The sequence below is a fragment of the Leptonychotes weddellii genome, chromosome 8 (assembly GCF_054177405.1).
Source record: "Leptonychotes weddellii isolate Sample4059 chromosome 8, ASM5417740v2, whole genome shotgun sequence".
Taxonomy (NCBI): domain Eukaryota; kingdom Metazoa; phylum Chordata; class Mammalia; order Carnivora; family Phocidae; genus Leptonychotes; species Leptonychotes weddellii.
In genome coordinates this window covers 30,740,217-30,766,323 of record NC_138376.1, presented here as the reverse complement: position 1 = coordinate 30,766,323, position 26,107 = coordinate 30,740,217, and the positions used below count along the sequence as shown (strand labels likewise).

At 51.2% G+C, this 26,107-nt stretch overlaps 3 protein-coding genes across 12 annotated transcripts in view; 2 read left to right on the top strand and 1 right to left on the bottom strand.

Annotated features, from left to right (window-relative positions):
* Window positions 1-1,719: 1,719 nt before the first annotated feature.
* TREM2 (triggering receptor expressed on myeloid cells 2) lies at window positions 1,720-25,979 on the top strand. Of its 9 annotated transcripts, none has more exons than XM_081828194.1 (10): window positions 1,720-1,973; window positions 3,437-3,515; window positions 4,935-5,158; window positions 11,792-11,874; window positions 12,319-12,535; window positions 17,517-17,676; window positions 19,133-19,483; window positions 20,877-20,967; window positions 21,664-21,857; window positions 25,741-25,979. In XM_081828194.1, exons 5-10 carry the CDS (start codon window positions 12,428-12,430, stop codon window positions 25,962-25,964), a joined length of 1,128 nt encoding a protein of 375 aa, XP_081684320.1. In that variant the 5' UTR covers window positions 1,720-1,973; window positions 3,437-3,515; window positions 4,935-5,158; window positions 11,792-11,874; window positions 12,319-12,427; the 3' UTR covers window positions 25,965-25,979. The 9 variants fall into 9 exon arrangements, with proteins under 9 accessions (XP_081684320.1, XP_081684321.1, XP_081684323.1 ...); XM_081828195.1 differs by having other exon boundaries at window positions 1,721-1,876; XM_081828197.1 differs by lacking the exon at window positions 1,720-1,973 and adding an exon at window positions 2,289-2,307 and having other exon boundaries at window positions 21,736-21,857.
* LOC102742249 (adenylate cyclase type 10-like) overlaps window positions 23,133-26,107 on the bottom strand; it is a 61,256-nt gene continuing 58,281 nt past the window's right edge. The window contains exon 27 of the mRNA XM_081828178.1: window positions 23,133-24,601. Coding sequence (XP_081684304.1) covers window positions 24,488-24,601 — 114 coding nt within the window. The 3' untranslated portion in view covers window positions 23,133-24,487. The remainder of the gene's footprint in view (window positions 24,602-26,107) is intronic.
* The window catches only part of TREML1 (triggering receptor expressed on myeloid cells like 1), a 40,788-nt gene continuing 40,652 nt past the window's right edge, over window positions 25,972-26,107 (top strand). Inside the window, exon 1 of one of the 2 annotated variants that reach the window (XM_081828203.1) lies at window positions 25,972-26,094. In XM_081828203.1, the coding sequence (XP_081684329.1) occupies window positions 26,052-26,094 (43 nt within the window). In that variant the 5' untranslated portion in view covers window positions 25,972-26,051. The remainder of the gene's footprint in view (window positions 26,095-26,107) is intronic. The other variant, XM_081828202.1, reaches the window with a different exon arrangement.

Genomic DNA, 26,107 nt, shown 5'->3' with positions numbered 1-26,107 from the left:
GGCAGGTGGGGCTATCAAGACAGGCCGGGGCAGCAGCTGCCTTTAGTGGGTAAGGCAAAAAGCCTCCTGAGCAGTGGGCTGTGACGACGGGACACACCTGGGAAGGGCAAGGACACGGAAAGAAAACCCAGCACCGAGGGGGGTTTGCTCTGCAGAGCGTGGCAGGCAGATCTGTCACTGTGGGACACACAAGCCCCCGCGGGGAGGCCAGCAAGCAAGCCTTAGGGTCACAGTTCTCCCACATGGCTGCATCATACTGAGTCGGTGGATGCTCCTCCTTCAGGCTGATGGACTTGCCCCACTGCTGGGAGCAGTGAGAGAGGAAGGCCTCCTCTGCCGGCCCCCTTTGGGGGCTGCCCCAGCTGCAGAGAGCCAGGCCCCTTCCAGGGCAGCCGGCCATGCCCCCACCCCCGACCGGCCGCTGCAGGGTCTGAAGCCCCAGCACCCCCTTGCCATCCGGGAGAGCATCCTGTCCTCAGAACGCTGCACACCCTGGCCTGCTGCCTGTCCTTCTCATCCTGGCTTTGTCCCCGGGCACTTCCGGCCTCCTGTGCTAATCTCCACCACACAGTCAGTGCCCCGCAAACCCGACCTGCCACGCTGCATTTTCACGGGGTTTTCTCCTTTCTTGGTTGTAAAGAGCCTGTGGTGATAGCTTTTCTGTAGCTTTTCTAATGACAATTATTCCTTAAAATGTGCTTGATTATGGTGGCCTTTTGACAAATGCTGATGGGGTGATTATGGCAGGCTGAGAGCTGGGGACATGGGGTGGCCTGGAGGAGGAGAACCCCCCCAGGTCCCGTCCTTCTGCATCTATCTTCTACCCCCCCCCACCTCCGGCCCCTGCCGGTTATGTCCCCAGCTTCACTCTCTCCCACCCTTGCCAGGGGCATTTCCTGCACCTCCGTTCCTGGATATGACTCTCCCTCTCCTTTCTCCTATGCCCCTCCAATCCCTACAGAGCTCCCGGGCTCCCAGACAGGCCTGGGCAGGAAGTCTCAGACCACTGGGCACCTCCAAAGAGGTCCCCTAACTCTGTCACTCACCTTCAGCCGGGACTTTTTACTTGGGTGGGGAGGCAGTAGTTGGGGCCGGGAGGAAGTGGTAGGATAGAGGAGAGATGGAGAAAGGAGAAATAGGTTCTGGTTTCACCAGTTTCTTCCTGGACTTTCACAGCCTTCTACACCCCAACCCTAGTGCAACAAGGAGGAAGAGGCTGGGCATGAGAGAGCCGGCAGAAGCTTCAGAGTCCCCCTGGAGCCTCAGCCCTGAGACCGGAGCCAGCCCACATGTAGCACCTGCAGCAGGAGGGTCCCGCCTACAGGCCAAGACCTCCCCTCCTCCCAGGCCTCCCGCTGCCCCCCTGGAGGACTCTGCCTTCCTTAGCTCTTCTTCCCGGACAAGGGAGAGGGGCTGGGCCGAATCCCCACCCCTGCGCCCCAGCACTGCCTCCCTCTCCTCAGGGCTTCCCTGCTCCCACCCCAGCTCAAGAAGAGGGCCCATGCCCCGGGAAGCCACACGCCTGCTGCCCCCTGTCCTGCTGGTGCTCCTGGCCTCAGGTGATGAGGAGGGCAGAGGGAGGGAACGGGGCAAGAGGAGGGGGAGATGGCCAGGTGAGGCGGGCGTGAAGGGGGCAATGCAGAGGGAGGGCCGGGACAGGCTGGGCTGTGGCCAGAGGCCCCTGGGTCTGGGGCACATTCTGAGGAGCGAGGCACCCACCTGCCAGCCCCGCAGTATCTGCCGTGAGAGCGTATTTTCAGGCTCGTGGGACCAGAAGCCAGAGTCGCTGCCTCAGCTGGAAGGGAAGTCAGTCTCCGTGAAATGCCCGTACCAGTCCCAGCAAGCCTCAAAACCGGTGAAAGTCTGGCGCAGGCAGGTATCAGCACGGACCTGTGGTGCCCTGGAAGCCTCGAGACTCCATTCAGGATAACATCAGATGGGGCTACTTTATCATCACCATGACCGAACTCAGGGTAGAAGACTCTGGATCTTATTCATGTGGAATCTACAAATGCCCCAGGATCTTTGTTCATAGAAACATCCGTCTGGTGGTATCTCAGTCGTCCTAAATCACAAGATGTTAGAGCGAGGAAGGACTCTGAAATAATTGTCTTCAGTGCTCTTACAGCCAAAAACCAGTGCCCCTTGCCCAAGGTCACTGCTGGTTAAGGGCAGATCACGCACCAGAACTCAGACCTCTTGGCTCACTTGGTTCTTCCTTTCCCACCACATGTGTTTCTCTGAACATTTTTGTTGTTACTAACAAGACTCATCCATTGATTTGTAATGACTCTAAGGCCTCCTCAGGTTTGAGCAAGACTGGCTGATTGGGCCATTCCTGGGCATCCCGACTCCTGGCCCTAACCCCTAACCCTTAACCTTCTCTAGAAGGGTTGTGCTTGAGTTGCAGGTGACTGGGTGGGTTAAGAAATGTGGACAGACAGGAGACAGCCAGCTAGTGAGGCAGACACGGGACTTTGGGGGGGCGAGACAGGGAGCGGCCAAGGGCTCAGAGAGCCTGGGTCTTCACCTTGGACCTGCTCCTTAGAGTCGAGAGACCTTAAGCCTCAGGTGGGAAGCCAGGCAGTACTCCTGACTGAGGCCCTGGGTGTTTTTCCTGAAAAACCTCAGACTTGCAAAGGCCCCTGTGGTTCCCTATGATGGCCAGGGCTTAAATGGCGTCTTCCCAGACCCCAGCCCAGTTGCCAAGCCTGCTCAGCCATTCGGTGAGCTGGGCGCCCAGAGGACCTTGGTCAGCTGCTTGGTCAGTCACCACCCAAGCCATGGCTCACTGTCCACCCCATGGAGGGCGGGGGCTGCACTCCGGAAGGGGAATCAAACACCCTAAGACTATCCTGTGCTGGATCCTCCACAGTGCCCCCTCCGACCCCTGTACCCAAGGCGGACACATAAGTGAACAGTTAGGATGGTGGGTGGTAAGTGGCCTAATGGAAGCTTGTTGGATGGCGGCCCAGTGAAGGGAGGGACAAGGCTCCTGGAGAAAGCAGTGGTATGGATTCTCCTGGAGGACTCCCCAGAGGAGGTGATACCACTTGGGCCTTATGAGTGAGCAGGAATTGATCCAGAAGAGACAAAAGTGGGGGGAGGTGTGAGGGACGCATTATAGGTTGAGAGTGCATGGCATGGTCAAGAACAATGAAAGCAGAAAAGACTGTGCAATAGATCCAGTATACCAGTGACCATGGGATCCTAACCTAAAGACACTTGCACTGGAGCACTTGATTGTGAGGGAAATCCCACACCACACAGAGTAACACCTCCATTCGTTTGCAGGGCATATGGTGCTTATCAGAGTCCCCACTTGGCCCAGGGCCGTATGTGGGCTCCTCCTTCCCAGGGCCAAGGGTTAGAAGTGGGGAGGCTGGAGTGTGGGGCAAACACATGGGAGTGCTCCCCTCATTGTCATCTCTTACAGCTTCAACCCTGCCTACCACCGGGAGCACCCCCAGCGGGACCACAGCCTGGACCTCTGCCACCAGCCCTGTCACTGACAGGTACTGTCACCTCCCTCCCCGTCTCCTCCGCCCTCCACTTTCTCCCACCCACGGCCAACTGTGCCAAATGCCTCCAGCTACCATGTCTCCACTGCTACCTGGCTCTCAAGGGATGAAATGGGAGTCAAACCGTTTGCATCAGGTCACTTTGCCTCTTTAAACCTCAGTTTTCTCATCTGCAGAATGGGGCCAGTGACATCCTCACCTTACAGAAGGGTAGCTTGCCTTTGGCACTATTGACATTTGGTCTGAGGGGTGTCCTGTACACAGTAGGATATTTGGCAGCATCCCTGGCCCCTACTCATTAGATAGCAACAGCGCAAACCTCCCCCAGACCATCCAGTTGTGACAACCAAACCCAAGTGTCTCCAGACATTGCCAAGTTTGCACTGGGGGACACAAGCACCCCCAGTTGGCAACCACCAGTGGCTGTGAGGATGAGGTGGGATTGGGTCTGGCCCAATGCCAGGCACGTGACCAGTGCTGCCTCATTTGCCTCTCCCCTCTTCCAGCTCTTCTCTATCCCAAAGCCGCAGGGGTCCTGGGGAAGGGCGCACTCTGTAGTTCCTACAAACCCATGGCCTGATTTCTTCTCTCCCCTTGCCTGATGGTTCCAGGGACCCAGCCCCTGGGACTGACCCAACAGCTGTTTTTCTTCTGGCCTCCATCCTCCCCTGCCTTCTCCCCATCCACCATCACTGCGATGGGAGCCCAGGGCTCTCACAAACCCTGGTTCCTTGCTTCAAGGCGTTATACCCAGAAACTAGGTGGTGCTGGCCATGGAGTAGAGAGGTGTAGAGTTGCCGCCTCCTGGGCTTAGGGCTTTGACCCTTGACACCCCAGACACCTTCCCTGGGAGCCTGCTGTGGTGTAAGGAAGCCTACCTTAGTGCTCTGCCTCTGACTTAAGACGGGTACTTTTCAAAGGCTTTTATTATTTGGCAGCGCTGTTGGTCACAGGACACCAGTATTCCGAGAGCTGAGTGCATCTCATGGGCAGGGGTGAGGAACCGGGACCAAGAATAGTTAAGAGCAGGATGTGGGAGGGGTGAGTACAGACCCTGCAACAAGGGCCCGGGGGCAAGTTAGGGGACAGCAGCCAGAAAGGGAAAAGGAGCAAACACATCCCCGTTTCACAGAGGACGAAACAAGCCCAGGCGTGGCTGGACGTGCACGGCTTCCAGGGCAGAGCCCTTGACCATGGGGCTGCCTCCTGGCCAGCTCAGCAGGAGTCTGTCATGGCCACCTGCATGGGGAGAGGGATGGCTTCTGGGCAGAAGGTTGGCTCCCACTTTCCTCACCTGGCTGGTCGTTGCTTGTTCCAAAGCCCCCAGGGCAACTGGCAGCTCATCGTTCCCAGCTCGATGGTGGCTGTCCTGCTGCCGCTGGTGCTCACCCTCCTCATGACGCTGTATTTCAGGAAAGCCCGCAGAAGTGCCAGGAAAGGTAAACCCCAGTGCTGGCTCTGGGCAGACCACCCAGGGCTTAGCCATGATGTCACCATGCCTGCGAGCCTGAAGCGAAGGCTTCTCGTGCCCATTTTGCCAACAAGGAAACTGAGGGCTCTGAGGTGAAGTGGTCAGGATCCCTGGGTTCTCTTGCTTTGTCAGAGAAGCAGGCGGGATCATTCTCTTCAGAATCAAGGTCAGTACCCTCCAAGCCTCATTCGCCTAAAACCGGGAATTCTAGTGTCCATTTGGGAGCATATATTTTGCCATCTTCTTATAGCTAAGGATTTTTAAACAAATTTATCTAAAAACCTTTCTGGTCAACAGTATTGTTTTTTAATTGTCACTATTGTTTTAAAAATTTGTCTTCCTAAAAGCATTAAAGGACTTTTTAATCTCCCACGTTGCAAGGTTTTAGCATTAATCACATGTAAAATCACCAGCATTTTGTGCAAGACTTATCAGATTAGTTCCTTTTGATGATGCCTGCCTTGTTTTTTGTTGTTTGGTTTGTTTAGGACATATGTGCTGTGTATTTATTAACCATATAATCCAGTGTGATGTGTCTGTTGGCAAGATTGAAATGTGGAGGCGGGTCAGCACTATGTTGGACTTCAGTGATTTTAATTTTTCGTGCTATAAAAATCCTAAATAGTAATGGGTTGTAAAATTGTATACACATATTTTTCAAACTGTGCTATGTATAGTCAATTTAGTGGGTCACAATACTATTTTCATAAAATAAAATAGAAAAGCAAAATGTCACAGTGGTTTGCACATTGGAAGGATAAATATTTTTTCATTTGACTTTTATTTTAGGAGAGAGAGAGAGTGTGTGTGTGTATGAGTGTGTGTGTTTGTATATGTGGGAGTAAGATAAAATGTTTCTCATTGTGGTTCCCGGCCCAAAATTTTGAAAGGCATTATAGACAACTTCACCAGCAAATAGATTATACTTAAATGGATGTTTAAATTTGGAACTTTCAGTGACTGGAATTGATTCAGCTTTCCCAGTTTTATGCAAATTAGCTGCATGCCGCCAGTCTGATTTGTTCCTTGGCACCAACGTCTGATCCCTGGACACCCCTCTGTGCTGGCCACCAGTGAACTCCCCGGGGCCGGGTAGGATTTCCAGACCCAGCCCTGGTCCCTCAGCCCAGTGGGGACCTCCAGCACCCCTGCCTTCCCAGGGGAACGGGACCTAGGGAGAGGACCCTGCCCCAAACTGGACTCTTTTCTTCATAGGTGAGGACAAATCACACCACATCTATAACAACATCTCAGCCCAGAAAGAGCAGAGCACTGTGCATAGGAAGGATCCCTCACCAGGGCAGAGGCGATCTCAGCTTTCCTGAGTATCTTGTTTGTCAGTGTTGTTGTTGTTTTCAGCTTCCCAGCTTGTATTTACTTGTAGTTTCTGTTCACTCTGAACCTGGGCTCACTTGTGACTCCTTACGCTCCTGTTGCCTCATCAGCATGCACCCTTGGCCCCATCCTTCCCAATTCAAACCCCTTAGAAAGAAAAAGAAGTTGACTGCCCCAGCTTTTGATCTTCACCCCCACAGGAGTCAACTGTTAATGGGGAGTCCATCTCATGGTGTGGCTGCCACCAGTCCAGTCAGCTAGGGGGACGGGGGTCCCATGGTAAAAACATGGCTCCCGAGGTGCTCTCTCATCAGGAGCTGGGGACCGGACGTTGCCGTTGGGTAGGTCTGTCTTGTCTAAAGACCTAAGGCTCTTGAAATCACAGAATTGCAGGATTGGGAGGATCTAAAGTCATCTGGTTCAACCTTCTGTAATGCTGGAATCAACTCTACAAATGGCATCCCTACCAAGTGCTCTTCTAGATCAATGGTCTTCAAACTTGAGTGTGCATACAAATCACCTGGAGAACTTGTTCAAACAGAATTTCCTGGGCCCCACCCCCAGAGACTGCCTTCATAGATCTTAGGTGGAGCCCGAGATTTTCTCAAACTGCCAGGGGCTGCTGGTGCTATTGGGCCATGGATCACACCTTGTGTCCTCTTCCTTAGCCTATTTTTAAACATCTTCAGTGATGGCGACTCTGCTGCCTTTAGCCATTCCCGGAGGCTCTGCAGAGTCCATACTCTGTTCCATACCTTATCCCTGTCTCTGTCCTCCACCCAGCTCTGGGCAGGCCCGGGGGCCACTGACCACTCTCAGCTATGATCTGTACAATGAACATCTGTCTTCTTTGATTCCCAGGGCTCCAATCGACAGATGGGCTCTGATGAGGACACTGGGGCCATCTGCTATGCCTCACTTACCCACCTGAACCAATTTGGCTCTGAGGACACCATCTATGTCAACACCCAGCCCAACCTGAAGCCCATGCCTGACCCCCTTCTGACTGTAGAATATGCCAGCATTGCTGGAACCAGACCCCAGTCCTCCAAGTTGACTGTCCTGGACAGGGGGCTCAAGAGCTAAAGACAAACTTCATTGGGCAGTGAGCACTTAGCAAATACCTGTGAGGTGCAGGGCTGCTTTACCAGAGATGGGGGGCACTTCAGTGTGGCAAAGATGGTCCCAAAGCAGCAAAAGGTCATCCCTTCCTACAAGGAAGATGAGGAGGAAGGAGGAAACGAAAGTCCTTATCACTCCAGAAGGGAGAAGCTTTGAGTGATGGGCAGGCTCTGGGGCCTATAGAAGCGGTTTCTAGACACCTGCCTGCTCCCCTTCCCAAGGAGCAATTAGATAGGGTCCGGACCCCAGTGCCTTCGAGTGACCCGATCTTCTCCCCACTCTGTGACCCTCACTTCCTTCTTGACCAGGGGCTGTGAAATCCTGACACACGGTGCAAGTTCCTTTTTGGTGACACTACTCATGACAGCCAGGGCTGCTCTCTCAGGGCCGCTAAGCCTGGCTAGAAAGTTCTATCTCTCCACCCTAGCTCCTCCTCTCCTTCCTGACCTCCTGATTTGATTCTCACAAATGACCTTGACAGGACGTGGGCAGTGCCTGCCTCTCAGGGGGTCCCGCCTAACCCTTGGCCTTGCCAGTCAAGGTGGGGCATGGGAGCTTCCTTCCCCATGGTGGCCCCTGCAGCTCCACCAGAACTGATCTGGGTTCCTCTGCCTTCCATGGAAACTATCATCTACTCAGCTAGCTGCATCTCAAGCAGAGTGGGCTGAGGGCTACCTCCTGTTTTGCCCTAGTACACTTGCACAGGGCCCTTATGGAGACAGAGCCCCCTTTTTTTAGGTGCCCCCAAGGAGTGACTCTGAACTGTGGAAACTCCAGGCCATGGGGGTGGAGGGTGGCATCCTGCCACGTCATGGGAAAGAATGCTTGAATTGCCGATTCATCACTTCTCAAAGGTAACATTTAAAGATCATCGGATCCAATTGCCAGTGAGTCCAACTGCAAAATCCCAGTGAGTCATGCAGTGTTTGCCTCAGTCTCTCCAAGGACAGGGAATTCACCACCTCTTGCTCAAGCAGCTTGTTTTTGAATGTTTTTTGTCATTCACAGTGAAACATCAGATTGACTCCAGGATGGGACCTGAGGGTCAGGTTGCTTCATGGCCAGAAAGGGAGAGGGGTTGGAGAGGAGAAGGGTGGGTGGTCTGAGGTCTGGCAGGCTGGGGTACGAGGACAAGGTCTTCCTCAGGGAGGAAGGCGAGGTAAGTGCTTGTCACTTGTGACATCCCAGGCTCCCTGTGCCGAGGATGTGGTTCTATCCCCAGTCTGTGGCTGCATGGGGACACTCAGGAACAACCCCGAATTGAAGGAGGTGGAGAGCAGGGTGCTCTGAGCATCACCTTAGCTCCTCGGGTCCCTGCCCTGCCCTTCCAGCTCCCCAGATCTGACTGTTAGAGGCTGGGCAACTACTCTACCCTGACCTCCCACCCTACCCGGCCTTGCTCTGAGAAAGTCATTGGAACTGACCTATGGACTCATTTGACCTCTGGTCCTCCATGGTTCTAGGCTCCTGACAGTGCCTCTTGGTCTATATTTTAGTCTATATACCCACTGAGGGAGCCCATCTTCACCATGGTCTTCTCAACTCAGGTTTCCTGGCTACAGCACCATGAGCCATCCCAGGGGTCAGGTTCCTCATGAACTGTCCAAACCCAAAGGATTTACTCAGACTAGAGCACCTGGAGTTATAGTCATTACACACTACTTATAGGGGTCTGCTGACTGCCAGCCACTGCTCAGGGCTGGGGATACCCTGAGTGATTAAGGCTAGTAAGCCAACAATTATGGAGTGCTTCTTATGGGTCACATTCCTCTACATACATTAATGGCTCAAACATCCCCATAAAGTAAGTACTCTCCCATCATTTCAAAGATGGGGAAAATTGAGGCACACCCACGTTAAGTAATTTCCCAAAGTCTTGACTCTTGAAAGAAGTTAAGTAGTTGTTCCCCAAATTATTTCCTCCTGAGAACATAGCTAGATGATTACAGTCCAGCCTTTCTTGCAGGTAGAGGTGGCCGAGTGACTGGGTTCTGGAAGTTATAGTTTGCCCCCTCCAGGCCTGGCCCATAAAACCTCTTATGCAATCATCAGTGATCTCTCCCTCCTCTCATTTGTCAGCCAGATGCCATGGTGAAAGAAAAGTTCTTAATGTAAACTCTAAATCCTACCATAGCTTCCCAAGGGTCAAAAATTTGGCTTGCCTTGTCTTTCCTAACTGCTACTGCCTCTTCTCCTGCCTGAGCTTCTTTCTCCCAGGAATCCTTACTGGATTGCTCAAAACAAGTCCCTTTTCCTTCCTACTGAGGCAGTCATGTGCCTAACAAATACACAAGCTGGACTTGGTAAGGGTCCTGTCTTTTAAGGAGCTTCATTCAAGGAAACCCAGGCTGACACCAAAAAAAGTCATCAAAACAATCTGAAACTTTACTCTGTCCTTCAAGGAAACACATGAGTCCACATTTATCTTGCTGTCAATAGCTGGCAGCTACCATCTGGCTCACCGCTCCTCCCCAGTCAATCTCTCCTCGACCCAGTTTTTCCCAATTCTTTAATTGTTTGCCCACCCACTGGTGGTCATTAATGTCTTCACTGAAGGAATCATGTCTCTTCAACCAAACACTCAGAAGTCAACAAGCTGGGCCTGAGCTGGGGAGAAGAATGGATCCTCCATATCTCTCTGGTCCCTGCTATTTTAGGTCTTATCTTCTAGGCTGAGATATTTGAGTTTGTGGTGATGGTTTGGCGATGTGGGGTGGGAGGGTGAGTGACAGCAGGTTCTGCTACATGATTGGAGGGCAGAAGAAGGGGATAGCAAGCTGAAGCTTACTGAAGCTAGTGAAGTATCTAGATTCACTTCCCAATGCTACACAAAACTTGTGTTTTAAGAGACATTAATAAGTGTCACATGAAAATAATCCATGCTACAAAAACAAAACAAAAAACAAACAAAAAAACAAAAAACAAAAAAACGAAAATAATCCATGCTAGTAATATATTTTTTCCAAACATTTTAATGTAAGGAAAAGTAAGTTACGCTTATCACAAGTTGCAAGAGTTAACTCTTAGAAACTCTTTTAATATCCAATAATGGAAGGCTGATTAAAGAACTTATGCTATATTCACACCAAGGAATATTATGTAGATATCTGTTGAAATGGAAAGATGTTCTAGATATATTAAATGAAAAATGCAAGCCACAAAATAATATGTCTAGCATGAGCTCCTTTATGTTTGTGTTTCTGTGTGTGACCATAGCAAAAAGGCTAGATGAACAAACACAAAAATATCAGTAGCAATGATCTCTGGGGAATGGGTTAGAGGAATGGGAGAAAATTCCATTCAGTAAGATTAGGAGGACTGGCTCTGGAGCCACATTACTTGGATCTAAACAGGATCTTCCACCTGTGCTAGCTGTGTGGCCTCGGGCAAGTTATTTAACTTCTCTGGATCTCAGGTACTTGGAACAATAATATTGCCTACCTCACACATAATGACAAAACACATGAGAGGTGTTTAGAACAATGCCTAGCACATAGTAAGCACTCAATAAATGCTTGTGTGTTTTGAGTGGTAGAACTGTGAACAACTTTTACCCCTTTTTAGAGTGCATTTTTATATATTTTTCACATAAAAGTTAATTGAATATACTTTTTAAAAAAGATTTCTAAAATGCTGAACACATTGTTATTATAATAGAAATAATCTCCCTTTGAATCTGTGCCCTACATAAGTGTGGCAGGTGATCCTGGGGAGACATTGCCTATGCTTTGCAAGTGTGATGCTTCAACTGCGTAAGAAGTATTTACCAAGTAACTGTTGACATCATTGATGTATGTCATCTAGTTAGTAAGTGTTGTCTTATCTTGATGTAATTTTGACACTAGGTCTTTAAAAATTATCTGATTTTTCTATATTGTGATTATAAAAATTCTGTTTGGAATGTTTCGGAAAATTGTGACAGTTTGCAGCAACTAATTTGTGTTTAGGACTGTTTTTGGTTTCTACTCTAACCCTGGCACAAATGATAACTCCAGAGCTCCTGTGGATGTCTCAAAATTTAGAGTACTTTTAAAAGGGTTTCATGGTAAGATAATGTCAGGAAGGGCTGATCTAGCTGCACACTGGTCTCAGGGTTTATTTCCTTGTTGATCTCCGATTGCCCAACATTCTCTGGGTGTAGAGGGAAGGACTTGTGACCTGGCTCAGGCCAGGGCATGACAGGGAGACAGTGCCACCATGTGAGGTCCACTCAGTGCTGGGGGTGGGAATCAGCCCCTCTCTGGAAGAACTGTTTCTTTCTTTTCTTCTTTTTTTTTTTTTTGGAACCCTTTTCTTTCTTTTCATTAGACTACATTTTCCAATAATCCTCTTTTGTTTTTAGGGCATATGCTTCTGGCCATGGCAAGACCAATCTTCAGTTGGCAGATCTCTGTGGTCCAAGCCTGGGCCCCCATTTGCACCCTGGTGGGCATCCTGACTTCTCAACTCACACTCAGAACAGAAGCTCAAATGTGCCTTTCTGGCTGAAATGACCAGAAATGTCCCAAACCTTCTCTGATGACTCATTTGAAGGTCTCCCTTCACTCCCTTGAACCCAGAATATTGGCTTAAAATCCCACCAATACAGATTTACAATATCAGCATCACTTCCACATCTGGGAAGAAAGGTGGTGCTTCCTTTATTTATAGCACCTTCCTAGCACCTACATGGTGCCTGGCGTATGGTAGGAGCTTGGAAAATAGTTGGGATAAGCAAATGTGCCCCTGGGAAGAGGGTCCCAGGCTCTCCCATTCCCTCTATAAAAGTGAAAGGAACGCCCAGTAGGCGGTAGGTAGTTACAGACCAAGTTCCCTTCTGGGAACAGGTAGGCACACACAGAAGGGTTCAATTGCTGATCATATTAACAGGGTTCCCACAGAGGAGTGGGCAAGGATGAGAGGACCACCAAGGAATGGTGATGCATCCAAAGACAGGGAGCTGTGAACGTCCCCACTTGAAAGAGCAGAAGAGAGAATTATGTTACTGGAGCCAAGCGAGAGCTGGAGCTGTGGAGGAGGGACCACCAATCAGAGCTGTGGCTACAGAGGAAAGCAGCCGATGAGGTTCCCTATGCTTCTGCCTCAGGTAATGACTTGTGTCAGGTGTCGTGCCTGGGTCCCTGCCTCCCAGCTCCTATGTTCTTGTCTAGATCTTCCGTTTGGGCCTGCCATCCTGCAGCCCATCAGCTGCTGCCTGCCAGTGACCTAAAACAATCCCAGCACATGCACATGCTCGAGTACACACACCCGCAGTCCCTGGGAGGTGTCCTGCCCTGAAGAGGGGAGGCACTGACCCTGGACAGTTGAGGTCCTCAACTAAGAAAATATCAGATGTTAAGAATGGGAGAACGGCCTCAGCTGGAAGTGTCGGAGAGTGATGGATGGTCCAAATACAAAGAAAGGCAGAGAAAGAAGATCAAGTGTGAGAGAGGTCAGAAGTGAGAGAGAGGTTGGGACTTGACTCCAGGAAGGTGAGAACAAGTAAAAGCAGGACAGGACTGAGGAGGGAACTGGGAAAGGGAAGTCAAAGTGTCTGCTTATCAGCAAGTGTTATCTGTGGGCTCTGATGTTTGTGGTTGGTAGCTCTCGCCAAGAGTGTGGTGAACACCACCAGTTATTCTCTCCAGCCCACTTCTCAGGCAGGGCTGGGCAGGGGCTTTCCCAGTTTGGGCCAATGGTGTTCCCTGAAAGTTTGAGTTGTTCCAGCTTTCAGAGGCCCATTCCCATGTCAGCTGTCCCTACCCCACCTATCCCCTAGCCCAGCCCAGGTGTTGCTTCTGGCCATGGTCCTAACCGGAACCCGGTGCTTCCCCTGCCACTCAGGTGGCTTGAGTAAAGCTGAGAGGCTAATGGCAGGTCTGAAAGATGGTGAGGATGCTCACATATGACAGTCTTGATTTATCCCTAGGGAAGGGGGGGGTGGAGTAGAAGGGTGTGTTTGAGGAGAGTGATCATTAGAACAGCTGCTAGAGGGAGTTCACTAGGGAACCTCCAGGCATTCTAAAAGGGATAGTCCAGCAGCTGTGAAGTCTCAGCTGAAGAGAGACATCAAGAATGTTTCATATGTCCAGCCATGCTTCTGGTCTAGGACTTCCCCAACAACAGTCTCCATTATATCCAGGGACACTGAGGCTCTGAGAGACCTGAGTTCTCTAGCATAGTGACTGGCACAGACATGGTGGTTGAATGAATGCACGCATCAGTGAATGATGGGGTTCAGACGTAAAGATAAAGGGAAAAAGATCTCTGTGCCCAAATTTGAGGGGGCAGGTATCTTTAAACACAGATTTAGCCCCGTGTGTGGGAGTGGGGTGATGCCAAAATGTTCCTGCGCTCAGATGTGAGGATCAGGAAATTGAACCACAAATTAGCATGAGCTGAAAGATGAGAGCATTTGATATGCATGTGCTTCGAGGAATCAGTAAAGACTTCTTGATATCTGCCCTTTGCTATGAGGTTTACAGGAATAAAAAGAGCCTTTCCTCAGGTAGGAAGGAAGTGGGAAGAAAAGGTCAGAATGGCACATAAATGGGCCAGAAAGTAAGATTCGTGAGACTTTGGAGTTCTGCTTTTGTCTAAGATATAGAAAGCTAGACACATTTAAAATAGCACCCAAATCATACTTGGGTGTAGAAATACCTACATAGACATTTAACAAAATGTGTGCAAGACTTGTATGCTGAAAACCACAAAGCACATTGGTGAGAGAAACCATAGAATAAATAAATAAATGAAGGGTAAGATTGTGTCTATGCATTGGAAGACTCAGTAGTGCTAAGATGCCTAGTTCCCTCAAAATTGAGCTATAGATTCAATGGAATCCCAATCAAAGGCCTGGCAGGCAATTTTTTTTGGGTGGTGGTGGTGTGTGTGTGTGTAATGAATTGACAAGCTGATTCTGAAATTTATGTGGGAAAGTAACTAGAACAGCCAATGCCAGTTCTTTTTGAAAAAGAGCAACGTAGTTGGATTACTCACACTGTCTGATTTCAGAACTTGTTATAAAGCTACAATGAGTGGTCCAGTGGTGTGGTGCTGGTGTAAAGAGACATTTAGGTCAATGGAATAGAACGGACAGTCAAGTAATAGACCTAGCTGACAATCGATTTTTGACAAAAAGACCAGGCCAATTCAATGCAGAAAGGATAGTTTTCTCAGTAAACTATGCTGGTACAATTGGATATCCAGAGGCAAACAAACAAACTACAAATCATATCTCACAGCACAAGCAAAAATTAACTGAAAATGTATCGTAGACCAAAATGTAGAATCTAACTCTATAAAACTTCTAACAGAAAATATTGGAGAAAATCTTTGTGCCTTTGAGGTAGGAAAAATACTCTTAGCAGGACACAAAAAGCACAAATCATAAATGAAAAATCAGTACATTTGACTTCATCAGGATTAAAGTCTTCTACTCTTTTTTTTTTTTAAAGATTTTATTTATTTATTTGAGACAGAGAGAATAAGAAAGAGAGAGCACATGAGAGGGGGGAGGGTCAGAGGGAGAAGCAGGCTCCCTGCCGAGCAGGGAGCCCGATGCGGGACTCGATCCCGAGACTCCAGGATCATGACCTGAGCCGAAGGCAGTCGCTTAACCAACTGAGCCACCCAGGCGCCCCTGAAGTCTTCTACTCTTTAAAAAACACTATTAAGGGAAAGATAGAACAACTTACAGACTGGAAGACAACATTTTCAGATCATATCTCTGAGAAAGGACTTGTATCCAGAATATATAAAGAATTCTTACAACTCAATAATGATGGTAATAATAATCAATGATAAAAAATAGACAAAGATGTGGATTCATACTTTGCCAAAAAGAGGTATATAGGTGGCAAGTAAACAATGAAAGATGTTCAACATGGTTAGTTATTATGAAAATAGAATTAAAAGAATAATGAGATACTGTCACAAACTTATTAGAATGGCTTTGCCAAACCCTGCCAATATCAAGTTTTGACTAGGATGCAAAAATGATACAGCTATTTTTCAACACAGTGTGGCAGCTTTTATCAAGTTAGACACATACCACACGATCCAGCACTACCGCTCTTAAGATTTTAGCCAAGGGAAATGAACCGTATGATCACACAAAATATATGTACATGAATGTTTATGGTGGCCTTTTCCATAATTGCCCCCACCTGGAAACCACTCAAATGTGCATCAGCTGGTGAGTGGATAAAGTATGGATACTTTGGATCCATACTTGATGGAATGGATAAAGCGGCAGTACTGCTTACTGGGCGTGGTTCAGCTATGCAATGACATATATTCAGCAATAACAAGAAGTGAATTACTGAGAAGTGTAACTTCATGCGTGCTGAATATATGTTGATAAGTGAAAGAAACCAAACTCAGGGCTACATACCATATGGTTCTGGGAATAGGACAATCTAGAAAGGGCAGGAAGCTGTAGGAACAGAAGGAAGATCAGTGGTTGCCAGGACCTGAGTTGGAGAGGAAGAGATTGGCTAACAGGGGCACGAGGGAACTTTTTTGGGGGCTGATAGAAGTGTTCTGTATTTTGCTTGTGGCAGTTGTTACAGAGATATATGAGTTTGTCAAAATTCATAGAAGTAGACACCCAATGGGGTGAATTTTTGTGTGTGTAAATGATATGCCAATAATCCTGGGTTTATAAAAAGACCATAGAAGGGTACCTATAGAGTGATTTTCAGGTGGCCTCAGACCCTTCTTTTCCTGAGCCCTTAGGTCAAGACTGGGCATTTGATTTCTTTTTTTTTTTTTTTTTTTAAGATTTTATTTATTTATTTGAGATAGAATGAGAGAGAGAGAGAGAGCACATGAGAGGGGGGAGGGTCAGAGGGAGAAGCAGACTCCCTGCTGAGCAGGGAGCCCGATGCGGGACTCGATCCCGGGACTCCAGGATCATGACCTGAGCCGAAGGCAGTCACTTAACCAACTGAGCCACCCAGGCGCCCTGGGCATTTGATTTCTAAGTGAAGGACTGTCTTATGTTTATCATTAACTCCCATCTCCAAGCACATTCCCTGTACATATGGTAGATGCACAGTCCGTAAGGGTAAAGTGAATAAAAACAAATCAGTGAGCTCTTGCAAGGAACCAAAGTAGACTCTGATAATCTGTGGGTCCCTGTGGGCTCTTTCAGCTTCTCCAGTTACTTCCCCCAGCATGACCCGACTTCCTGCCCCTGGGAATGACCCACCTCCCCCACCCCATCCCCGATTCACCACCGAGCCATTTCATACTTTGCCTTTGCCCATGCAAGTCCCTGTGTCTGGATCACCCTTCAAGGGCCCGCACCTGTGGGGAAAGCACCCCCCCGCCCGGAACTCCAGCAAAGGTCACGTCCTGTGTTGTCCCATAGGTGTGTGCGTGCACAAAATAATGTCCGTGTGAGCATGTGCACACAGGAGGCATCCAGCTGTGCAAGGGAGGATAAACTTGGGCAGGAGATTACAGGTGGAAGAGAAAATTCTCCCTCTCGTGGAGAGCCTATCTTCCCCTCCCCTGCTAACTAGGATAATAGTACTAGTTAGGCTCTATTCTAAAGCACTTTGCCTGTGGAAGTCCATGTTACCCTCCCAATAACTCTACACACTATTATTCTTCCCATTTTATAGATGTAAGAACTGAGACACAGAGAGGTTATGGATGGGTGGTTGCACACACAGGACTTGAGGAAGGAGGGACTTGAAGTCTGACGCTGCCACACTATAGGGATGCTGGCCTGGAGGGAAGGACTAAGAGGGGCTGGTTGAGGGTCCAGCAGTTCCCTATCCCTTGCAAGGCTGGAACCAGAGTGTGGCAGGTGCTGTGAGTGGGTGAGTGGCAGGAGGAGGGTCTGAACACAGCAGTGAGGACTGTGCCTTGGACACTGACCAGCCCCAGCCATTCGGGGTCACTCTGGCCGGCAGGGGCAGTAGGGCGGGCTGGCCTCTCGGAGGTCTGGGATCCCCAGCCTCTGGCTGCTGGGAGGCAGTGGCTGGCTCCTCCTCTCCCTTCCTCCCCACCCCCCCCACAACCCCTCCCTAAATCATAAAGCCAGACCCCAGTCCTGACTATTTCTCAATCCCCAGGAGCCTAGTTCCTGTGGGCAGCACTTGATGTGCCTGAACCCTCTCTTTTCTGCAATTCAAGGGAAAGACGAGATCTTGCACAAGGTACCCTGTGTCTGCCCTCCGCCAGGGAAGGCAGGCATGGAGCCTCTCTGGCTGCTCATCCTGCTCGCCATCACAGGTAGGACCCCGTCCCTCCGCTGCCCCTGCCGTCTCTCCCTCCCCTCCTTGAGTATATGGCGGGCGGGTGGGTGGGGAGCACTGGGCTGAACTATAAAGGCGGTTAAAGTCTGCAGCATGTTCTGCACCCCTCTTTTCCCCACCTGCCCCACATTCTTTATGTGCTTTATGTGCTCTCCCTCCCTCCCCCGTGTGAGAGCCCACTGTCAGACTCTTCATACAGGTGGAAGTATAAGGGGCTGGTGGATTCTGGCCACACGGAAAAGGAAGGAATTCTGATAGTGACATCTCAGGCACTAGCTAGCAGTTGGGGGAAGTTTTGGGGGGCATGGGTAAGAGCCCCTAAAATTATGAACTGCTAGCCCCAGAGGGATGGCAATGTGGGAGGGAAGAAAGAGGGATGAAACCCACAACCAAGCATGTGCATCTTCGGGGTGCCTCTTCTGCTGATGTGAAGGTCCTCTTGTCCTCCGCCCTGGAAGGGAGTTAAGGGGGCTGCAGATTTCTGTCACTGAGTTGGAGGGCTGACACCCCAGATTCTTGCACACAACTACCTCCTTTTATTGGGGAAAGGTGCCTCTTGTTCCCCTAGAGCAATAGGCAAGCCTGGTGAGAGGAGAGGCTGTTCCAGCGGAGCCCTTCTCCTGAGGCTTCTTAGCTAGGAGTGGAGTTGGGGGAAGACCGGGGGCTGCCTGGAAGCAGAGGGATGGACAGGGTGACAAGTGGAGGGAGCACTGCTTCCTAAAGGCAGGCCACCCACTCCCTGATCTTGTCTTCCAAGTTTCTGTCACCATATGGTTGAAGACAGGGTAAGGGAGGACCAAGAGAGGGGAAGTTGAGGCAGAGGGCTCCAGGTGATTCTTCTGCAGCTTCTGCCCTGGCGATAGACTGTGCTCTAAGCCTGTCTCCTCTGCCCCAAGAAAGGTCCCCAAAATAGCAGCCTCATGTCTCCCCCAAAATAGCTCTGAGATGAGTCTCTCCTGAAAGGGGAACAAAGCCACAGAAATAGGGAAGCCAGGAGCCAAAGGTCAGAAGGAGAAGATGCAGAGCCCGTGCGGGCGTGGGCAGCTGCAGAGTAAGCATGAATGGCCAGGGCCGGGAGATGGTATCCAGCCCAGGCTGAGGGGCCACTGGCCCTGCTCTCTTGAGATGGAGAGGGTCCCATATGATAGGGAGAAAATGTGTGGAATAGAACTGGAGGGAACTTCAAGACCAATGTCTCTGGAAATAGGCCCAGAGATGGTCAGTTACTCCTTTAAAAATGCCCAGCAAGTCCAACGGTGTTAAAGCCAGACCTAGGACCTGGGTGTCACGGTGGGCTGTGCACCTTCTCCCAACTTACATAAGAACCTGAGCTCCTTAAGGGCAAGATTTCTATCTCTTTGGTCATTGCACACGTGGGCATTCGAGAAACATTTGGTAAATGAACAAAGAGTGAAGGAACATCTCCTCCCCAGAGCTGTCCGGAGCCCACAACACGACGGTGTTCCAGGGCATGGTAGGCCGGTCCCTGCAGGTCTCCTGCCCCTACAACTCCTTGAAGCACTGGGGAAGACGCAAAGCCTGGTGCCGCCAGCTGGATGCAGGGGGCCCGTGCCAGCGGGTCGTTAGCACCCACCGCTCATGGATACTGTCCTTCCTAACAAGGCGGAATGGGAGCACAGCCATCGTGGACGACGCCCTGGGTGGCACTCTCACCATCACGTTGCGGAACCTTCAAGCCCATGACGCTGGCCTCTACCAGTGCCAGAGTCTGTACGGGGATGAGGCCGACACCCTCAGGAATGTCCTGGTGGAGGTGCTGGCTGGTGAGTGCGTGGCGGACTGCACCGCTGGCCCACCCCTGGGCTGGGACTAGGTCCCCGATGTCTGGGAACACCCACCATGCGGCTCTTGCCCTCCCACTCAGGGCCACAGTGGATGGCTGTGCGGGTTGCTCACTGCACATGGGGGCCACACTCCAGCCCTGGCGCCCCTCTCCAGGCTGCACTCCCTGGGGCAGGACCGCATCTCTGGCAGGAAGGGTCCTGGCCTCTAATTTGCACAAGGCACCGAATGAGCTGGCTATGGTCCTGCCTCCCCAAACAGCTTTATCCATTTGGCATCCAGTTAGGATGTGAACACCTAAAGCGGCCCTTAAGGAGTAGGAGGAGGTTCATTTGCTCCCTCACCCAATTACCCAGAGGAACTGCCAATACAAAGTAAGCGCCAACCTGGTGCAGAAAACAGCCCGAGGAAGGGGCACTGCTTGTGACCCCGGGTGATGTGCTTGCCTCTCTGGGCCTCCACGTCCTCATCTTTAAATGGAGATGATGATGTTTGTCCTGCTGCCCCCACAGGGCTCCTGTGAGGCGCCCATGAGGTGACAGGGTTAAAAGTGCTTGGGGGTAAGTGACAGCCCCCGCCCCAGCCTCCCGCTGCTGAGCTGACCTGGGGTCCTCCTTCCAGGCTTGCCAGGCAGCGGGGTCCTCCCCACCCCTGAGCTTGGCACAGGGAAGCCCTCCAGGGAAGCCTTCTGCCTGTGTCTCCAGAACACCGTGTGTCCCCAAGGAGAAGAAATCTGGGGGTACGAGTCGCCTTTCTGACTCTCGCCCTTCCCCACCTCCTCCCCCACAACATGGCCCCTTGTGGTGGAAATGAGCCATTTGTCTAAGGTCTAAGGTGGGGAGCGGAGGGGAAACGGGTTGCCCTAGACCCAAACCCCACATCCATCACTCTGTTACATGGTGGGAAGGGGGAGAATTGGGTGAAGGGACACAAATTTTCAGCCCTATCAGGGTCTAAGCCTCAGCCAACTCCCAAGGGGGTGGCAGGAAAATAATATAAAATAATAATAATAATAATAATAATAATATATGTAGACAGCCTGACAGTTCACGCAGAACTTTCAAATACATCCATTCATGCACTTGACCTTCCCAAAGACCCTGTGTAATGGGAGGGTGGGAGTTACCAAGCTCCGATGAGGTGCTAAGCACTATACAAGATGCTCTCCCTGAATCCTGCAACACTACTATAAAGGAGGTGTTTCTATTCGACCCACTTTACAGGTGAGGAGACGGAGGCTCAGAGAGGCTAATGACCCGATCTGCTCTGGGCCAGAGCCCAGGGGGCCTCATCACACCCAGATGGGTTCTCCCCACTGCAGCTGGCTGCCTCAAGGAGGACGGGCTAGAAGCTCACAGGCTCTGTCTTCCACAGACCCCCTTGATCACTTGGACCCTGGAGAGCTCTGGATCCCCAAAGAGTCCAAAGGCTTCAAGGACATCCATGTGGAGCCCAGCATCGCCAGGTATAGAGACGGGTCTCTGCTAAGGTCTCTGGGCAGACTTCCGCCGTGCAGAGCCCGGGCATGGGATGGAGGCTGGGGTCCTAGAACTAACTACAAATCTGAAGACAGTTAAAGCATGAAAGGGCCTGGGGATGATTTTTCTGAACACAACCTCCAACTAGCCACTGTGTGTTGGTATGGCCATGCCAGTTGTTAAAATATTGAAATTCTCTTTTTTTATACATAACTGCTGCTCCAAGCCTGCTGAATGCCCAGCCTCCCCTTCCTCCCCTGGCAGCCCTTGGACAGCCCACAGTTTAACAACAATACAAGTTTAAGTACAAGACTGGGACCCCCAGCAGATACCTGCTCCTTTGGTAGGACCAGAATCAGCTCTGATTGGTTCATGCCTGTGTACTGATGTTGAAATATTGTTAATGTAACCACAGTGTACACATGTGCACCCCCCCCCCCCACTATACCATCATGCACAGCAGGTAATTGCTCGGCAAGGGAAGTGTTTAAATGTGCTCAGCAGGTAGATCCTGATTACAGGCTCCCCCAAGCCCACAAAGCCTCATCCCAGGGATGGTGCTGGGTGGGGAGCTATTCTAGGCCCCTGAGAGCTCCCAGTGTCTCCCTGTTCCTTCTCCAAGGGCAGACTTCAGTGTGTGGGCCACCCCAAGGCCTCCCTCATGTCCTCCTTGTGTCTCCAAGGAGTCTCTCCAAAGAGGACATGCCCTTCCCACCCACTTCCATCCTTCTCCTCCTGGCCTGCATCTTTCTCAGCAAGTTTCTAGCAGCCAGTGCCCTCTGGGCTGTGGCCTGGCGTGGGCAGAAACTGGGGACACCCTCGGCCAGTGAGCCGGACTGTGGCCATGACCCAGGTTCCCAGCTCCAGACCCTAACAGGTGAGCATGAGGAGCACAGCGGTGGCTGGGGGTGGACCGGGCAGGGGTGGCGAGGTGGAGCTCAGAGGGGCCATGTGAGCATCGGTCGGTTGCAGAGCGGAGAGACACATGAGAGAAGAGGACCCCTGATGGGACGAGGCCCAGGAGAGGCCTGCTGGAACCACCCCAGCCTGCACACTGGTCCCTCGGCCACCAAGACTCCTGGTTCTGCTTTGGCAAAAGGCCAGACTGCCCATCCTCTGCTTCCCCTGGTCCTGGAAACAGAAGGGTGTGTGGGGGGGGAGGGGGAGAACATTTGTCAACTTCTATACACTGGGCATTAAATACTCTCCCAAATAAATCCAAGACTTCATGTTTAATCGGATGGTTTGGGGCTTTGCGAAGGCCTCTCTCTTGCTCCAGGGCTAGGAGAATGAATTTGGCCGAGGATGAGATAAAAGTTCTGACCCCTCGGGGCCTCAGGCCTTAGGCTACTGCATCCCGCCATTCTCAAAGGCTCCACGCCACCCATCTTTGTCTTCTTCTCGCTCCCTTCCCTAGATCTAATTACTGAATCCTGCCTCCTCCTCTGGGATTTCTCTAGCACCCAGTCTGGCTCCCCTCTCCTCCACTTGCCTCCTGCCCCTCAGGAGGATTATTCTAGGATTATTGCTGCCCACCCTTGCCCCAGTCCATCTCCCAGCTGACTCATCCACTCCCTTCCCCAGAGCTTTGCTTTCCTCCTGTTACTTCCCCTACAGGCAAACAGCCACAGCTTCTTATATAGTGCAGCATACCAGAGCCGGGAACAACTGGTCTGAGCCTCTCACTACACAGAAGGGAAACTGAGGCTCAAAAGGGAATGACGTCACCCCAAGTCCCCAGCAGAGCCTGGAAGTGCAAATTTCGATTGGTGTTCAAGTTGCCCTTCCCTCTAGCTCAAGCCTGCTCATTTATTCGTTTATTTATTCAACAGATATTTTCTGTGCTGGATACCATTCTAGGCGCCGGAGACACAACAGTGAACAAAACGGGCCAAGATTCCTGCCCACACAGAGCCACAGACTAGTGGGAGGGGAGGGAGACAGACACAATAAATAAGTCAGCCAGATGGTTTGTTAAAAGATAAAGAGCTGAGGGGGAGCCTGGGTGGCTCAGTCGGTTAGGCGTCTGCCTTTGGCTCAGGCCTTGATCTCAGGGTCCTGGGATCGAGCCCCGCATCGGGCTCCCTGCTCTGCAGGAAGCCTGCTTCTCCCTCTGCCTGCCCCTCCCCCTGCTTGTGCTCTCTCTCTCTCTCTCTGACAAATAAATAAATTCTAAAAAAAAAAGATAAAGTGCTGAGGAGCAAATGACTAGGCAGACTGGGAGTGCAGAAGGGACAGGATGATGTCATGCTAGAGGGCATCAGAAGGAACCGCTGGAGAAGCCCTGGGAGGAGGTGAGGAAGTGAACCACGAGGATATCGGGACCCGAGGACTGGGGCAGAGGGACAGCCAGGGCGGCTTAGGAACTTCATCTCTCCCCCGAGCACAACACACCATCGCAGCCACGAGTGAGAGGGAGGGGATGGAGACTTGCCCAGGGAGGCCTGCAGGAAGAGGAGGAAATGAGGCACTCCCATCCTTGGCCTTGGCAAGGTGGAAGCCCAGGAGCCCGTGTGGCCAGGGCTTTGCCCCCTACCATGGGCGTGGGCTCCTGGGGTTTGGAGCCCTCGTGTCCAGCCTCACGTCTACACATCACTCCCCGGAGCCAGCCCAGCCCAGCCCTGCCCACTCCCCACAGAGGCTGTTGCGCTAGCCCTGTCCCCAGCTCCGGGACGCTGGTCCAGGCTATGTGTCCCAGGTCCTTGGACTCAGCGGCACGTCAAGCTTCCTCATCAGGTTCTGGGCCCCGTCTCCTTCCCGCAGACCTGAGGCACAGTCTAGCAGCCAGGAGTGAGCCTGTCCACCTGCTAGCACCAAGGCCGACAAGATGGCAGGGGATGGTCCCCTGTGTGCGTCACTGGAGAGTGCCTGCTGCTCGCCTGATCTTGAGAGCTTGGCCTTTTGTCTTTCTTCTTCTGCCACATTTTGACGTCCCCTCAGGGTTTGGATTGCCGCTGGGATCCCCTGCCTTGGACTCTCTGGGGCGCACACGGGACTGAAGGGGGTCAGGTAATTTAGCTCCAAATTTGCCTCCTACGCAGAAACCTGAAGCAAGTTCCTTAACCCCTCTGAACCTCACCTATTAAAAAACAAAACAAACAAACAAATCAACCCTGTTTTTGCTGGGGTTTTGTGGGGTTGAAAGAAATACCATTAGTGAAAGTCCCAGGCCAGATGTTTGGTGCAGAGCAGGTCCCAGATGAACACTGGCTTCCTTCCTCTTCTCTAATGCCCACAGTCTGACACCTCCCTGAGGCCTGGTCACCTCTGTCCTGCAAAGGTGTGGACTGTACCTGTTTTAGACACTTGGTTACATATTGAGGACAGGTCTCCTCTTCACGGCCCATTAGTGTAATAGCTTTCTCGTAAGGAAATCGAAGAAAACCTGATACATATTGGCAGGACAGACATAAGCACTTTCATGTCACCCACGAGGCTTACCCACCTGTCCAGTTTGCCCAACACTTTGCCAGTGTAGCACCAAAAGTCTCGTGTCCCCAGGAAAACTCACAGCACCAGGCAGACGGGACAGTTGGTCACCCTCTCACCACTTCCAGCTTCACACACTGTCCGGCTTTCTCGGGCTCCTGTTCCCAGTCCCCATTGGTAGCTCCCTTGCTCCTGAAGGAAGGAGAGAGGCAGAGGGAGAGGGAAGGAGGAGAGAAAGGAGGGGAGAGGAAGGAAGGAGGGTGGTTTCTTTAGCCCCTTTCTAGGTGTGATGTCTAGGTCAGGGGCAGCGTGCCCCTTTCAGCCATCCCCACCTTGCCCGCCCTTGTCTTTCTGAACACCACTGTCCCAGGTCAGGAGGTTTATCGCCCACATTTGGTGCAGGGTCCCCAAACCCCAGTTTTGCACAGGGCAACGTGAATGGGGGCCATATGTTTTCTGTGCCGGCAGTGGGCTTGTGTCACAGGAGAGGAACCTCCAAAGATGAGGCTTGGAGTTTATATACAGCATCAGCCCATCTCCCTCTCTTGGGAGAGAGACACCTTTACCCTGGAAGGTAAACAGCTCTTCTCGAGGGAGGGGGTAGATCTGTCTAAGCAAGTTCCTCTGGAGCTGATACACTCTCTCTAGCATTCAAGGCATGTTTGCTATTCAATCACGCTAGAACAAAGCTCGATCAGTGCCCAGACCATGCAGAAATGTGAAAATATCCATGGAGAATTGTCTCCCAACAGACAGGCTAGGATATTCTTTAAACAAATATAATATGCTATAAGAAATGTCTGGAGAATAAGAAACCTTGTAAATTGAAAATACTAAGGAAATAAACACGAGACAATAATAGAAGGGATGGAAGGAAAAGATGAGGGTGTCTTCTCGAAATCAGAACAAAACGGACAAAAAGATGGAAAACAAGAGAGGAAAGATAGGAAAATGAGATGAATCCATGAGGTTCAGTATCCAACTAGTTAAGGAGTTCCAGAAAACGGGGGAAGAGGAAATGGGGCGTCATTATCAAAGGATGGATGCGGTTGCCAGAACTGGAGAACATGGGTGCACGCTGCCAAGTCTCGAGAGCACCGGGCACAGTGAATGAAGGCGGGTGCCATCCAGGGCACCTTGGAGTGGGGCCTCCTGATGTGAGGTCGTGCAGCAGGACCGGACAGTCTCCTGAGAGCTCAGGCCTGTGTGCTCATTACAGACTATAGAACCAGAATAACGCTCCACCTTCCTCCTTCACACCTCTGCATCCTCCGATTTGATCTTTGGAAGACTCTGAGGATTCTCTTCCCTCTCTCTCTACTGCTTTCCAGTTACTGGGATCCTCCTCCCACCTCATCCCTTAACCGGGCCCCAAGAGCCCGGGTTCTGCCCGCCCTTGGGCCTTCTCACCCTGCCTCGCCCACCCCTACCGACCCTCATGGTCAAGTTCCCAAGCACTGAACCAACCAGGCTTCGGAAGGGCGCCTTATCCCCACCCACAGAGGGGCCCCCAGTGCCTGCCTCCCTCTCCATGGCCTCCGAGAGCCCCACGTGACTGTCTGAGGCAGATGTTTCCTGCTCCCTGGGGAATGCTGTGTCAGTGGCCAGGGAAGCCCCAGAGCTGACATCTGCCCGACCTGCCATGGGCCCCAACCTGCTACTGCTGTTGCTCCTGGGACTGGCAGGTAAGGTTAGAAG

Excerpts from the sequence above, each read along its gene's own strand:
- TREM2 (XM_081828194.1), top strand. The coding sequence starts at position 12,428 with ATGTTACTGGAGCCAAGCGAGAGCTGGAGCTGTGGAGGAGGGACCACC. Across the intron at positions 12,536-17,516 it reads TCCCTATGCTTCTGCCTCAG|GAGCCTAGTTCCTGTGGGCA; the intron begins GTAATGACTTGT and ends CTCAATCCCCAG. Across the intron at positions 21,858-25,740 it reads CCAGCTCCAGACCCTAACAG|TTACTGGGATCCTCCTCCCA; the intron begins GTGAGCATGAGG and ends ACTGCTTTCCAG.